Source organism: Lineus longissimus, chromosome 6 (assembly GCF_910592395.1).
Source record: "Lineus longissimus chromosome 6, tnLinLong1.2, whole genome shotgun sequence".
NCBI lineage: Eukaryota > Metazoa > Nemertea > Pilidiophora > Heteronemertea > Lineidae > Lineus > Lineus longissimus.
The window spans coordinates 12,374,907-12,391,710 of NC_088313.1; the positions used below are offsets into that span (position 1 = coordinate 12,374,907).

General features: G+C 40.8%; 1 protein-coding gene across 2 annotated transcripts in view; it reads right to left on the bottom strand.

Moving 5' to 3' along the window:
• LOC135488907 (nucleolin-like) overlaps positions 1-16,804 on the bottom strand; it is a 29,715-nt gene that overhangs the window by 12,533 nt on the left and 378 nt on the right. For both annotated transcript variants that reach the window (XM_064773835.1, XM_064773836.1), the window contains exons 2-13: positions 15,514-15,605; positions 12,552-12,638; positions 11,759-11,807; positions 10,611-10,769; positions 9,777-10,038; positions 7,892-8,121; positions 6,532-6,673; positions 5,777-5,867; positions 4,876-4,980; positions 4,022-4,245; positions 1,040-1,129; positions 201-303 (exon numbers count right to left, since the gene is read on the bottom strand). In XM_064773835.1, the coding sequence (XP_064629905.1) occupies positions 201-303; positions 1,040-1,129; positions 4,022-4,245; positions 4,876-4,980; positions 5,777-5,867; positions 6,532-6,673; positions 7,892-8,121; positions 9,777-10,038; positions 10,611-10,769; positions 11,759-11,807; positions 12,552-12,638; positions 15,514-15,605 (1,634 nt within the window). The remainder of the gene's footprint in view (positions 1-200; positions 304-1,039; positions 1,130-4,021; positions 4,246-4,875; positions 4,981-5,776; positions 5,868-6,531; positions 6,674-7,891; positions 8,122-9,776; positions 10,039-10,610; positions 10,770-11,758; positions 11,808-12,551; positions 12,639-15,513; positions 15,606-16,804) is intronic.

The following is a 16,804-nucleotide window of genomic DNA, read 5'->3' on the forward strand; positions in this document are numbered from 1 at the left end:
AACAAGAGATATTAAAGTTGCACATGACAGCATTTATAATCATGGGTAGCAGTGATTTAAATTGCTTGTTTGGGCGGCGATTTAGTGTTTCAACAGATGGACTTAATATGAGACAGAAGATAAACCTTGACAAGGAGAAAGAATATATCTGATTATCTTAAAGACTTCAGCAGCGACGGAAATCGACCAAATCTTCTTACCTGTAAGGTATGCATTGCTCTGCCAGCCGATTCTTTAGATTTAAAATTTACGAATGCACAGTATTTTTCTGGTAGACAACGGACGCTAGTCACAGCGCCAAATCTGAAAGTTGAATAATGTCAAAAGGTGAGCAGCTGATGAAGACATTTGCAGTGAAGTTTTCATGACTGGGTTGAGAACTTAAGCACCATCTACGAATACTCTCCAGAAGAAACCTTCAGTTATTGCCCTCTCTAATATTTGAATATTTAAGTTTTGATTTCATTTACAGCTCTCTTTCATGGAAAGGCCACATCTCAAGAGTTTACCGGGGGATTTTAAGCAGCCGCTACTGAGAGCTGATTTTATCTCTAAACTCGAACAAGAAAGCCTTAGAAGTGCGTCAGACGGGATTTGAACCTACAACCTTTTGGTTAGGAGGCCGGCGCCCTAACCACTAGACACTATACCACTGTGCCACTATACCACTGTCATGGAAAGGCCACATCTCAAGAGTTTACCGGGGGATTTTAAGCAGCCGCTACTGAGAGCTGATTTTATCTCTAAACTCGAACAAGAAAGCCTTAGAAGTGCGTCAGACGGGATTTGAACCTACAACCTTTTGGTTAGGAGGCCGGCGCCCTAACCACTAGACACTATACCACTGTGCACCAAATCCAATAAGGAAGTAATCACACTACAAATGGAAGTCAAGACCAGACTTAGAAGGTGCTCGTGTTATCAGCCAACTTTTTGCGCCACTCCGACAGACCGAGGACAGCACTCAGTGCCAGAGTCACTTGCATGAAGTTCACATTAAATATCTGTTAGGGTGCATTCTTTATTTCAAATCACTTACTTTGCGAACATTTGTGTCAGCTTCTTTTCTGAAACCTCGGGTAAAACATTTCCCACCCACAAAGCTGTCAAGCCCTCAGGGTTTCCTGGGCTGAAAGGGAGAACAAGTGAATTAATAATAAACATGTAGGACTAGGATATATGCAGGGCAGCTTGTCCAGCCTAGACTTTGTTTTGATGTGACCTACATTGCAGGCCATTTCAACTTCTCAACTCAGCCTGTTGCTGAAGATCTCGCATGTAAAATTAAACCTGCAAAAAATGTGCTACAAATCCAACTCACTTTTAGAGATAGATTATAAGTGTCATATTTATCCCTTATAAGGTAGGTTTTGAGGCTGAAATAGATTAGTTTTTATTCATTTGCCATGTGTTCGGTGCTTTGAATTTGATTGGGAATTTAGATGCCAGGGTCCGGTTGTTCAAAAGCACAAAGTGACGTTATCCCTAACGGTTATGTTAAGTATCCTTAAGGACGTTATCTCATTGAAATTTTCACATTAAGTCTTAACGCTTCCATTATAAAAGCTAATGTTGTTTTGAACAACTCAGCCCTGACTGCTAAGGTCAGCAGCCTGGCACCCCCTGGGCAGTCTGGCTCACTAGGACGGTCGGCTTGGTACCCTGACAACCTCCTTACTCAGTAGTTGAAAAGCCCTGGCATTGACAGAACCAGGATTATAAACATGCACTGGTAAATATATTACACGCAACAACTATTTGATTTAAAATCAACTGGTATGTTAATAGTCCTACAGGATAACATCGAAGTGATAGTCCATTGAGTTGAGGTCACAACAAAGATGTGCATACAGAAGAACATTCAAATAGAAGTGTTATCACCTGAAACAGCAACCTGAGGAAATCAGGGGTTAATGTTCCCTTCTCCGGCCCTGCACACAAACCCTTGAGACATTCGCCCTCATTTGGTGAAGTACAGATGTATCCCTTATCAGGGATGTATCAACCTCGGTTCTAATACCGTATTTCTATGATTTGTATGAACGAAAACCGCACTCACAACTCTCAGAATCGAGGTTGCAGTGCGCACCTCGAGGGAGACAGTGCTCTTTCTATTTGTCAGCATGATCAATGTGAGTCATTCTCCAAAGCAGCGATAACATTGAAGCATAGTGTAGGACCGCCTAACCACACTACTATCCACTGCGCCGGAGAATGAATGCGAGTTTAGATATCATTTTTTAAATTCCTAGACACAATGCTAATGTAAGCAACGCTCTGATTGAGCGCACTTACTTCAACGCTGGTACTTCACCAAATGAAGGCGAATATCTCAGGGGTTTGTGTGCAGGGCTGGAGAAGCAAACATTAACCCCCGATTTCTTCAGGATGCAGAAATAGTGAAAGATTTCTTCAACTCCTCATCAATATTTGGGTAGTGATTGCCTGCCAATTCAGAGCACATCAGCTATGAAAACTTCATAGCAAAGACTGTCTACGATTGAAAGAGATTTTCAAACCCTCATTTGGCCTTCAAACCGATGAGCTAGACCCTATTGCCAAAAGGTTACGGCAATAGCTAGCGGTTTCATCAAATAGAGAACTGTTTGTGGGTGAAATTGACATGGGCCAGAAATCTGCTGTGTATCAAACTGCTAATGGCTACCGCCTACCAGTATTACAGTCAGTACCTCATTCACTACCATGCTATAGAGGTTCTTCATAAATGTCACGATGTGACGTTTTGACGGCCACCTGCCAATGCATTTCCTTAACGTCGTGACCACGTGTGACGGCCAATATGGCAGTGCAAAACAATTGGTAACGTCATCATGTGACGTCAGTGAAGAACATCTATAAACATGATAACTGAGGTTTTTCTCTATGAGCCAATCAGCATTTGAAATGTAATATTAAGGTTCTTATAAGCTTATAGTGCCTTTTCAGGTTTCCCTGCTCAAAGCGAATTTGGGATACCATGTCACCCCAGAAGTCAATCGGGGGTTTCAAGGAGCAACCTGAAGGTGCTCACTTGAACTCGACCAGTTGGAGAACCAAGTAGTGACTCCGCCGGGGTTCGAACCCACGAACTCCTGATCATGAGGCCAACGCTACCGCTGCCCCTGTACAGTCTAGCTTTCCAGCATATCTAGCCTTGGGCACACTTTTTCATGAAAGCAATATTTTGGTAAAAACCATTCATTAAGACAACCAATTTTTTTGGGTTCATGGGAATGACAACACTCAGTTTTAATTCAACTGAAAAAACCCTGGCTAGGGGATGTGGACAACTGTCGGTGACTGAAGCCAACCTAGGTCTCCAGCTAAACTTGTCAGTTATGTCACATCCATGCACCTAAGAAATTAACATAAGTCATTACACAATAAGAAGGGTCACAGGAATCATACCGATTTTGACATAGGTACAACAAGGAGTGCATGGTCTCTGATAGATTCTCATATCGATCCTTTTACAAGACAGGTGCAGTTGTTGAGTTGACAATGACTATTTTACCTAGGATTAAGAAGGGGACAACTGCCTTTCAATTTTCGTCCTTTGACCCTGCGAGATAGTATGGCATAAAAGGGTCAGAACATGATAAACATTTTTAGGCCAACTTGCAAAATAATGCGTCATGTAAAAAGATTATGCTCATCTGAATGTTCCACAAAGACGGTAGGAAGACAATGGGATTCTGAGACCTAAATCTAATTCATGAGTGAGTGGATGAAACTAGAAGATGCCGTTTCAAGAAATAGCATTAGACCTAGTACCATATCATAAATGAATAATGGAAAAAATAACACACATCAGGAATGATTTCAAAATGCATTCAAAGGAACAAAGGAAACCTATGTAATTGAACTTTGTCAAAAACTTTTCTTTATTCGGAGACAGATTGCAACCAATCTCCCGGCACGGTGACAAGCTTATTGCCCATTGCTTCTAAAATTGATTTTTTCCCATAAAGTTTTCAAGAGACTTTCTTGACTAACTCAAGAGGTGAAGTATTTCACTTACTCCATTTTTGTATCTGATGTTCCCGCGGCCGGTATTGGATGAAGGTGTTGGTGTTGTAAGATTGGTGAAGGAGTTGGTTCATTAAAATCGTCATCGTCCGACAGAAACGCATCTGCTTGTAAAGAATTTTCCGCGACGCCAGCCAACAAGGAATCCAGTGCTGCCTGGACAGTGCCGTACTGTCGTATAGCTGACTCGGCCTGTTTTTGTGAAAACCCCATTTCCTGTAAATTAGAAAAGTTGTCGTCAAGCAACTGTGCAAACAAAGCATTAAAATTCACGTTGAGGCACTGCTGATTTTGGTATCACAGGCAAAAAATCAACTTGCACAAAGTATTCCAATGGATTCCTGAAATAACGGAGCAGCCACACTGGCAGTACAGGGCGTTTCAAAAAAAGGAAACCGAGATTAATCTGTTAGTTTCTTGGCCATAGCTAAATATATCTATTACGTAGTAGCCAGCAGTGTTAACCACTAGGCTATGAGGCTCGTAGCTTTTTACAACACTAGTCACTAATAGAGGTTTCATCATCAATTTAGGGAGGTCAGTAGAACGCTAGGCTCATAATCAGGAGGATGAGTGTTTGACTCTTGAAAGGATCATCGCTGTTTCATCACTGTGTCCTTGGGCAAGACACCTAAACCTACATTGCTTCATCGACCCAGGAATACACCGGTACCAGTTTTGACTGGGAAGTTAATCTGCGATATACCGGCCAGCATCCTGTCCAGGGGCAGCGTTACTCGAAATCGCTTTATGCTACAGCACATCCGGGGTAAGCAGTGATCTGATGAACCCTTCGTGACTAGGGCTGCTACTCAGCAGACTGCTTCTGACCAGAGAAATACTCACCGTAAGTTTATGAGTTCTAACTCGTATCAACTCCTGCATCGCATCTTCACAGTTTCTATCTAATTTTAATACTTGCATGAACGCCTGCTCAGCATCTGCATATAACTGAAATAAAGAAATGGGAACTCATTTTAGCATTTCTTTGGATTCATCTTTTCTATAAGAAGGCTGCCAACCCTCAAGTCCAGCAATGTGTATCCTTGGCAAAAAAGTGTATTCCACTACCAGCCACAGAAAGTGTACTAACAAGGGGTTTTTGATGATTTTTATATAGCATGAATTTGAAATATTTCCCCGAGTAAAACTAAAAGCAAAAACAGGCCTAAGGAAAGTTTAAATGGCCTAAATAGGCCTGGCAATGTGTAGCAACTACCCCCGAGGCGTATTGGGAGTAGGCAGCTCTGAATAATGTTTAATTTCGAAGCTTTTAACGTCTAAAACAACATTTTAAAAAGATATCTAAAACAGGAAGCCATTGAACACAATTTCTAGAACCAGTTAGTCCAGTACAAAGTAAGTATTTCAGCTTTAAAGCGTATTTCCTACGACAAGTACAAAGCCTTTCCCTCGGCTCAGTGGATATAAATAAAGCATCATCAAGTCTTACGCAAGTTACTGAATAGAACCCTATTGCGGACACTATTGTCCACATGTTCAGCAGGCCAATCTGCGCCAGACTTATGAATAGGAAATGAGACGGTTCATTTTCACCTCCTCAGAAAATGTAAAAAGTAGGCTGAATCGTTAGTGTGCGAAATGTCATTTTTAATCTTCTGGTCTTCTCCAGCACAAATGCTAAAATACAATGGCAAGTTAAATTATGAGTAGAAGGAATAAACTGTCCCGTCCCTTCATGGCGACACATACAAAGCTATCTAACTTTCCGGTCTACACAACTCACTTTTAATCCAGCAAAAGCTCGACCTTTTCTAAAATGTCCTTTTGGCCAATCAGGTGATAAACTTATGGCTTTTTCCGCATCACGCAAGGCTCTGGAAAAGAGGTTTTTTTAAATGAAAGAACAAGAGACAGGTTGTCTAGTTACATGTAGTGCTACTCACCCTGATTTTTTGGGGGTACCAAATAAACAGGTCACTGTTGTGAAACAGCGTAGAGTTTCCCTTGTGCTGCAACTACCAGCATTGCGTCAATCCCTCAGCAATTTTTTGGGGGTAACCTTCTCATCATGACGTCATAATTCAATATCGTAACCACGGTGAATCTTTTATCATCCCAGACAATTTTCTAAACTGGTGAATTCCATGTACAGTGGAACCTCTCTAAGCAGACACCTCGACTCTATTAAGGACACCCGGTATATCGCATGTTAACTTCCCAGTCAAAACTGGTACCGGTGGACACTGGTTTTGGTCCCAAACCGGTCGTTTTCATTCAAATTGACCTCTACAATCAGGACACCTCCCTAATAAGGACAGCATACGTCAGTCTCAAGGGTATCCTTAATAGAGAGGTTCTACTGTACTACCTAAATGCTGTTGCCCATCCACTACTACAAACCCCTTTTTAAGTGTAATTTGGATTAATCTACAGATTCCTAAAACAATTGATTCGGAAATTTAAACTGTATGTAGGAAACAACTAATGAGATGCAGGACGATGAAAAAATCTGGCACTGAGATCAAGTAAGCAACTTACTTTTCATATTGTAACACCCTATCGTAACAGTACGATCGATTTCCAAAGAACCGAAAATCACTCCCATCCAACTTGATTGCCTCCGTGAAAAGATCTATTGCTTCATTGTAATGGCCAAGGTTCGCCATCTCGTTCCCTCGAACTGAAATCAAACGGACCCAGTTAGGCAAACAACTTGTATTTGTAAGGATCAATGATGCAAGCCCACGTGAGGCAATGGCTTAAAGTTTAGAAAGCGAGGATGTCTAACTGTGTTGAGGCCTGGGAGTCACTTTCCAAAACATGTGTAGAGCATCCTTGTACCAAAAATTGCGTGAAAGGGGGTGTTTTTTCCGGATGGGAGTGCGAGACCCGTGCGGGGCACAGAGACCCCCTGATTTCTGTCAGACCCCACAAGAGGCCCAAGAGCTTAAAAAACATTCTGGATAGGACCTGGAGGGTGAGGTTCTATGAAATTTGAAATTAGCCAGTGGATGCACTATCAAAAGCCAAAGACATTTATACGAACAGCTTTTATCAGCCATTACTTATATGTTGATCATTATGATTCTGAGCTTATGGATTTGATTCTGCAGATTCTGCAGCGGTGTTCTCCACAGCCTTTGAGTTTAGAGAGAGGGGGGGGGGTAATCTCAATATTTCTGTTTTCGCCGCATTTTCGCGTGCACTGGGCAATTGTTCTTGAATTCTTGTTTAGAAGGTCATGTATTGAAGATTTCAAGGACTTCAACCTTAAGCATTTAAAAGGCGTAGCATTTAATTTTAAGGTGGATAAAACGTATTAGGAGGCCATTTTCAAAAAAGGGGCGGCCATTTTTAAAGAGGGCGAAAATCAGACTCCCTGGGCGTAAGGGGGGCGGGTGTCCCTTTTTTAAAAGGTGCAGAGAACACTGCTACAGACTAAGGAGTAGTTTAGTTTACGTCAATCTACACACATGCATACAAAAAATTTACTTTGTTACCTTAGTAACTAAAATGAAAAAAAATCTGTTTGGTTTTGAGCTGAAGACCAATCAAAACTGAACTTCAAAGAAATCCAACCTGTAGTTTGCCCACCAGAGCCCCAAACATTGTGGATATAACATGAATGGACTATAGACACCCTGCGAAAATATATTTCTGCCATTTTGAAACGACCCTTTTCACAGGCAACGTTAGTTTACCATGGCATACACGCTTATTCAAGCAATTACTCGAAGTTGTCCATCCCTTTCAATGTTCATGTTATTTTGAATGCTTTTGGTGATGATTTGATTTACAACATGACTTTTATGTCATGGTAAACGTACGCTGCCTGTCAAAATGTGCCTGCAAAATGGCCGAAATTTATTTTCGCATACGGTCTCTAATAGCAACTTACTCGCTAGCTGTCTACTTCGTAGAACTAATGGATCCAAGTCTTCAGCGTCGTCTACGTTTTTCGACGAACCTTGTAAACTTTGTGACGAATTTTGTTGTTTATCTTTTTTATCTTTTTTACTGCCCGTCGGCAGCACCTCGACCCCCTTTTTCTTTTTATTGACTACTTTTGTAAAGAACGCAGCACTCGGGTCAAAGTCCGCTTCCTCAGCAGACCCCGTTTTATCTTTTCTGAAACACAAACAAAAAATGATTTAGAAATAAATTCAAAGAAACACATGTCACATATTTGATGCACAAATACTGTATTTATAACAGCAGTCACAAGGGTAAACAATCAATCATTTACATTGATCAGACTTAGATGTTTTTTTTCCAAACATCACTGCCAGAGATGACTTGTGTTCTGTATTCTGCGCTGTTGGCAATAGTACCACCAGCTGCAAGTGCAATCAAACCATCAACGGCATCATCTGGTGTAAACCACATAATTTTTGCACCTTCTTGTTTTTGTGATTTGCAAAAATTTCAAAGAAGAAACTCTGAGTACTACAGCTGAGTTCATATTCTGTTGAGAATCAGTGCAGATTGTAAACCCAGTGCCTAAGTGGTGCTGCTTGATCAAATGCCTGATTTTGATACTGCAGTAGACAAACAGAATGGAATTACGGAAGATACTGTAGAACAGAAAAATTTTGCGTGCAGAATATTTTCGCGAATTCCGCGAATAGGTTTTGCTCGTGAAAATATTCTGCCACGAAAATACTGCTTGTCAGCAAGAATTCTATGTCATTATTGCCATGTTATGTTTTCACAGAGGCATTGCATCCATCTATAGGCCCTATGTCGATCTCGGCTAGTACACCATTTATAGGTGATTAAAGTGATCACGTATACCATGAACAATACACCTGACAAGAATCATCGGTAACTAGAAATTTGATAGCCCCCACGGGCCCAACACAGTACACGTATGGAGGATTGAAGTCTATTCCGTTTCGCGGATGATCTATTTCCGGACAAACACGCTCGCGCTTTCTCAAAATCACACGCTCAATAACATTTAAACAGCACCCTAACCTTTTCAGATGGGCATTAAAGGCTATTCCTTTATTTTATTCCTACATTCAACCGTCGTTCTTTGCTCAAAATACTCGACAGCAGCTCACCACTTCGGCAAAGAGATACCGCCGCCATGATGCATGAGGATATGACGTCACCATTACGGGGCTTATATGCTGATGTACGTGTGATTGACAGAATCGCGTCGGAGATTTGAAGGCAAATCAGAAAATCGGCGCATAAAAACGCTTCAAAGTCATCAAAATTATCCGAATTTCGAAAAAAGCTTTGCCAGGTGCACTAGATTGAGTTTAGTTTGATGGGACAAGGGTGACAGTTTTTCAGTTCAAATAGCAGTTTTGCTGGACTACCTCCATAATATAACCTGGGAAGAATGCAGAAGCCTAGTACCTTCTCCTAGTAATCTCAATATAGACCCCACATTTGTTGTATGTGGGGTCTATAATTACCCACAATTCAATAGGATTAAACAAAAGAACATTCATGTTTCTTAACTACAGTTCCACACCTCTTCAAGGACTTATGTCAAATTACGGCTCATCTTTGTGTGCTAAAGGCTTAACTATTTGAAAGACTCCGATTACTCCAAACATTGAGACTTGCTGACAGTGGGTTTGAGTATACAGTCGACCATCTGCGCTACAGTGTCTACACTTTCGAGAGCTCGAGGTCAAAATAGGCAACTTTAATTTTTAGGGAAAACAAATCTCTTGACACGCGAAAATATTCTGCTCGGGATATGTCTATCGTACGGCATTTGCGAAATTTTCTGCTCAACAGTATGAACACAAAATTAAACTTACTTATTTTTATTTGATTTTTTTAAACCACCCTTTCCTCTTTCCTTATCATTTGATTGGTCCTTTTTCTGTGAATTTGATTTCAAATCGTCCTTTTTTTCTTGATCGGCCGCGATCTTTTCTAATTTTTTCTTCTCCCGTCTGCGTTTTTTCTTCGCCCGTCGTTTCTCTGCTTTTCGTTTTTCTTTTTCTTCTTCCTCGACAAGTTCTTCTGCATTTTTCTTTATCTCCTCTGGAGTGAGGCGTTTATTCATTTGTCCTAAATCTGAAACGTGAAACAGGAATCAATGGATGCGGTTGCTGCAGCTTTGAGTCAATGAACAGATGCAAAAGCCATTGAGGCCTATTCGAGTTGAAGCATTTTTTTTGCTGTGACTCTTACAGGTATATTAAGTGAGTGTTTCAGCTAAAACAGAATAGCAGGGCACGGTGCCCTGTCACCCTTTTTCTCCAAAAAAAAACCGCCCCGCCTTTTTCAAATTTTTAAAAATTTCTTTTGGGTTTTATGATTAGTAGCAGCAGTCTGACACCTAATAAAAGGCATATGTGTTTTAAAATGCACTACTGACTCCATAAAATCTCTTATGTACCATTAAACTATTTTTAAAAAATTCAACAAAATGAAACACTAAAAGTGAATCTTTTCATTTGATTTACAAAGAGATCTTACAGATTTGCATTGAAAAATTTTGGTGTTCAGGTGCAGTGTACTGTCAGTCAATATGCAGTACAATAGATATAGAATGTTTGTATACAATTTTAACTCTTCGGAAGTAGAATGTCCTTTAATATATTCTTAGTTTTTATCCACTTTCATCAGTACCAATTTCAACTCACCTGGTCTTGGTTTTCTATAATCTTGTTTTAGCTTCATCTGCCCCGTTAACATTTTAACATAGTCAACATGTATGTCGTCATCATCGTCGTCGTCGTCATCATCATAGTCATCATCATCATCGTCATCGTCCTCTATGTCGTAACCGTTATAAGCGTTGGCTGCAATGACAAAATGAACTCTACATGTATATAAGTGTATTATAGCAATCCGATGCAAACACTTGGTGTTAAACTTAATATCACGTCAATGGTGTGCATTAATAATTTGGAAGTTTTTACGCTTTTGAGGTTCATGTTTGATGGTGTATTTGTGAAAAATTTACAGTATGAATGATTATTTCTTTTAAGTGAGGTTTGGACACCTCAGGCTTAATGAGATTCATATGTTTGGTCATCCGTAAAAATAAAGTTGGGCTTTTCGCAACACAACAAGATTTTAAAATGACGTTTCAAACGGTTTCGTGAAAAGATAAACTTTATTTCTGAGGTTTGAACTTGATCTACATGTACACATCCCTTTGGCATTATGTCTCAACATGTTTTGTATAAAAGCACCATGACAATGAGACATTATGATGTGAAGGAATAGTGCAACCTCTATTCCGACTTGGTTAACTTTTTTACCAGACAGTTCAATCAATGAATGGAGACCAATGAGCCAAAGAGTCACTAAATTAGTTCTCCACTCAGTGCTTGCCCTTAACCCAAGAAGGGTTTTGACCATTTCCTCAACTTCGAACTGTTCCTATCCTGTCTCATGAACGATCATAACTCATACAGACTCAGTCAAAACCAAATCAAAGAGCCACTTCATCGGTAGACTCTTTCACCAGTCTCCTCCATTCACTCATTACAGAGACTGGCACTTGACGGCATTTCACTCGTCATGAACAAGATTTGGGGGCATCAGCTTCCGGTGTCTGGTCACATGTTTTTCTGTAGGATGGGTAACCTCGAGCCAAGTGATTAATCAGGAATACCAGAGCGCTCAGTATTGACAGTCCATCCACTGTATGCACTGAAAATGTATGGCTTGTCTCGGGTAAATCAACGAGGCTTCCTCGACCCTCCGCTGCGTGGCGGATAGGGTCGAGGTTACCTGGACTATTTCATCTGTGTCATACAAGAACAAGAACAAAACGTCTTACCCATAGCTTTTGCGAAGAAAATTTGTTGGAAGAGGTCAAACATGTCCGACTGAAAATAAAGAAACCAAATATACTGACGAGGAAAGAATACAGTTCAAGGAAATGTACGAATCAGGCATCTTTGTCATGAACAAGAGACCTTAGGTTTTCTGATATTAGAACCTGTCTATTAAGGACACCATCCGAACTGACAAGTGCTGTCCGTTATAGAGAGGTGTCCTGATTAGAGAGGTCAAACTGAACAGAAACAACCAATTTGGGACCAAAACTAGTGTCCTAGAAAGAGAGGTTGTCCTCAATACAGAGGTGTCTGCTAAGGGAGGATTCCACTGTGAATCATTTCGAACATATTCCTATGTTTTTCTTCAGCACGGAATTCAGTAGTAAAGGTTTCCAGAGGAGGTTGTCTCTTAGACGTAACCTTCACCATTATTTTCATCATCGAACATTAAACTGTGTGGACACCTACATCTTCATGCAACACTAGTGTATGTATCTTTTGACTCAGTATTATTTAGCCTATTTAGTACTATTTTCCGACATTAGCTTTTGAGCATAATTTGTGGACGTTCTGTCACAGCAACCGATAGCGCTAGCAGTTGGTAATAAGACTTACATGTAAAACAAGATTCTCTTCACCTAAAATGTCTATTTAATTTTAAAACAATACAAGAGATACATGTTGGAGTTTGGTAATTAAGAGTGTTCCATAAGCCAAATCTGGCTGGCCCTTTCATAAGGGGTGACACTACATGTATTTTATTTTATTTTCAACTGTTGCAAATTAACTCACCATGCTCATGACAATCTCATCCTCGTCACTTTCTTCATACTGTTCACTTGTTAGTCTTTTATACGCTGCGCTGATCAACTGGAATTTCTGAAAAGAGACATCATCGATCAATCAAATAGTTGGGGGAAAGTTGGTCCTACTCCTAGTTACTCAAACTGCTTAAGCCTGCACCACACGGTGAAAATTTGCGTGATGCAAGTGACACGCGTGCATGTTGCGACAGGCAAATTCTCACTGTGTGGGGTCGTTTTTTGCTGCGTATCTTCCTCGCGTGTCGAGACGCAGCCGATCTAGCATGTTTGATATTTTCTCGACACGCGAGGAAGTTAATCACCGTGTGGGGGCTACCTGCAGCAATGTTGCGCGAGTTCGACGAATCACAACAAGCAGATCGGTCACATGATTTATAGGTCAGTCACATGATACCAAAATGGCAGCGCCCGGGAACTGTCAAATCCTATGAGAAGTATTATGGACCAAGAAGACCAAATTGCCCTTATTCTCCTGCTGTTACTCCGTCGGAGGCGGCGGCGGAGGCGGCGCCGCGTGGACCGTAGTCTTTGGACAAGGCCATGGATTCAGAGAAGAGAGGATAAGGGGGCCTATGCAAATCTAATTGCTGAATTGCTGTCGACTCAATGGGAGCTGCCATTTTGGTATCATGTGACTGACCTATAAATCATGTGACCGATCTGCTTGTTGTGATTCGTCGAACTCGCGCAACATTGCTGCAGGTAGCCCCCACACGGTGATTAACTTCCTCGCGTGTCGAGAAAATATCAAACATGCTAGATCGGCTGCGTCTCGACTCGCGAGGGAAGATACGCAGCAAAAAACGACCCCACACAGTGAGAATTTGCCTGTCGCAACATGCACGCGTGTCACTTGCATCACGCAAATTTTCACCGTGTGGTGCAGGCTTTAGTTACACATACTGTTTACCATACCACTAGCTCAGCACAATAACAACATTTTCACAACAAACCCTGGGATTCCCCATCCTAACAAAAAATGCACACAGATTCACTGAATCCTTTTTGTGAAATCAGGCCATGATATATACTAGGCACCCATTGTATGATATGATATATGTGGAAAGGAGGTATTGTGCATTACGCAAATGCATGCCATTGGCAACAACTGTGTTGTTCAATTCAATAGAGCGCAACACCCTTGGGTACTGAACGCATTATCATTCGAATGAAAGTAAGGATTCAAACATTCCTTCTATGTACATGTTTAGCCATAATATATATTTGGACAGACAGACATTTAAAAAAATCTTCTTGTCATTAGAAAATAATCCACATCACAGCGGTTTCTAACTGTCATAGGTGTTGGCTTTCTGTATAGTCTACTTGCTTCCAATTCATGGTGACGGAGGGTGGCTTTGTAACAATCCACATGACAATAGATAAGTCACAATAAAGCAGAAGGGCAAAACTGTAATCACAGGGTCGTGGGAGCTGGTTTTTCAATAGTCATAAGTGCTATTCCATTTTCTGCTTTAAAAAACTATCATGTAAATATTAAAACAATCCTCAGCAATAATCGCAAACCTCATCCATGCTCAGCCACGAGGCAATAAAAGCAATTCCAAGGTTGCCCAACAGTATTGCCATCTTGATCTCAAATTTATGACTTACAAAAGGCAACATGACCTTCCTGCCCAGACTGTTCAGATGCAATAATTGCAATAATTACAAAGGCAATAAGTACGACTAAATTGCCTTTTACTGTTCAAAGACCTTTGTTTTTATTGTATTACACAATGAAGATGTCTACATGAAGTAGCAGGATGCAACTGACAGCATACTGCCTTGTCGCCACTGCTTCAAGTATGACAGCACATTTCCTCAGACAAAAAGGCTCTGCATTTAGGTAGATCTTGCCTTGCCCACAAAACGCTTTTAACCCTTTCGCTGCGCCGCTCAAAATTATTTCAATATTGATTCCTTGCTGCCCCCAAAATACTGTAAAAGCCAATTTAACATAGGTAACTTTGAGGCCAATATAATACAGCCTGAAGGAGAAGAGATTGAGCTTTGGACTAGGTTGTTGGGGACAGCAAGGACTTTCAAATTATGCATTTGTAAATTACCTGAAATTATGTTAATTAACTAATTGACGCTATTTAATATTATTTAACGAGGAAAAAAACAAGATTTTTCATGTTGACCCAGGATATCACTATCACCCCCCTCGGACCCTGAATCATGCACACTATCATCCCCATGCACGCTGTGTACATCGGCATTATGTTCAGAATCATAATCATTAATCAGACTGTCTTCTAACGCCTCAAATTCACTATTTCAATTATTGATTCTGTAGTTCGTCGAACACGTGACTGAGCCATTTAAATTTGTTTACAAAATTTTTGACTCAAAATATCGCCTAAACTTTGAATAAAAACACCGAAGTTTTCACTCAGAAATCGGAAGTTCTAGAGGTAAACAACATGGCAGGACACCTAGCGACAAGTTTCTGTACTAATTTTCTATTGAAAACATCCTCTGATTCAGGTCTCTCCCAAGTCGCAGTTCTCCGTACATCCGCACAGATCGGAAATGATCTGCGCGGATAGCGCCGAAAGGGTTGAGGAAGGGTGAGGCCTGTCATCCACTATGTTGACTGATGATATGTTAACCTAGTTGCTCTCTATTCCGTATACCAAAAGAACTGCCCTTACTGTACAATTTTTGACTTACAGTGGAACCTCCCTTAGCGGACACCTCTATAAAGGACAACCTCTCTATTAAGGACACTAGTTTTGGTCCCAAATCAGTTGTTTCCATTCAATTTAACCTCTCTAATCAGGACATCAGGACACCTCTCTACTGAGGACAGCACTTGTCAGTCACGAGGGTGTCCTTAATAGAGATGTTCTACTGTAATATGAAAGATCAACCAGAAGTAATCACAATACAATGCACTGTTCACCACCCTGATTATTACTTACTTTTGTTGCATCAGGTGAATTCTGGTGTTTGTCTGGATGCCACAACAAGGCAAGTCTTTTGTAGTTTGAGCGAACTGAATCACCATCTGTGCCTGAAGGAGAAGTAAATTTTCTATTCCATGAACAATTTTCAATACTTTCAGTTTGGCTTTTTTTAAACATGCAAATTAAATCAAAAACAAAAAAAGTTGTCTTAGACCGCTTTTGTTTTCAATACAGTAATTTGAAAAGCCTTACAAACCCTCGATAACCATTTCAAACCCTGGATGTTCAACTGGTTGTTAGTTCACATGTTATACCAAACCCCCATGGTTCAATACTAAGATATAAGGTGGCGCCACTAGTTCGATTGCGAGAGTTTTGCCAGGAAAAGGCAGTCGAGTTTTACCAGAGCACCAGCCGCACGATGCATAAAGTGGAGGAGAACGTAAAAGAACGTAACCGGCCGGCCAGAAGACATTCAACAGTCGAGTCACAAGACGGAGAACGCACTCATAATTAGGTAATTTACTGCGTTTCACGCTGGCCATAGGCCTACTTATACGAAGTTGAGTTATTATGGGTTCAGCCTCTGCGCAGCAGATGTGACATCTCTCCATCAGTAACAATCTGAGGCCGACACCATATTAGTCAGCCATTTTGTGTCCCCATGACAGAGTTACACACTTTGGGCGCTGATCGGAACTTGGACACAATAATTTCTGTAAGTGTAAATACATCATTTACATGTAGTGTGACATCACCAACACTAATGACACTGTTCTCCCGAACAATATCAAGGGAAGGGATAGGTGCATGTACCCGATCACAACTAGGAGCAACATTCATTATAGATTCAACTCTGTTGGCAATTTGGTCATCCCAATGATTTTCCACACCAGAAAATCATGAGCCTCCTCCACTCCCCATTATTTTCTGGCGAGCTCCGAGTCTTAACAAAAGGTATTCATGGTCACCGACGCCATTTTCTGGTGTACACATATAACCACAAAGACCTACATTGTATTGTTCAGTGCCACTTCGTGTAGATCTTTTCTAACATGACATCTCTTCAATCAATTTCTTGCCAAATTTATGTATGTTAGATGGCTCCCAATCTCAAAATGATCTAACCTCAGCATAACGCAAATAGGCCATAATGGGTAAATGACATATTGTGCGCATTTAAAATGGGGATAATATGCATTCACAATCACAGCCATCGCATGACGAGGCGATGCCGATGACGCCGATTGCCGGAGCGGAGAAGAAATGACAGCAAAAATGCCAAAATAGCCACACATGAAATTTT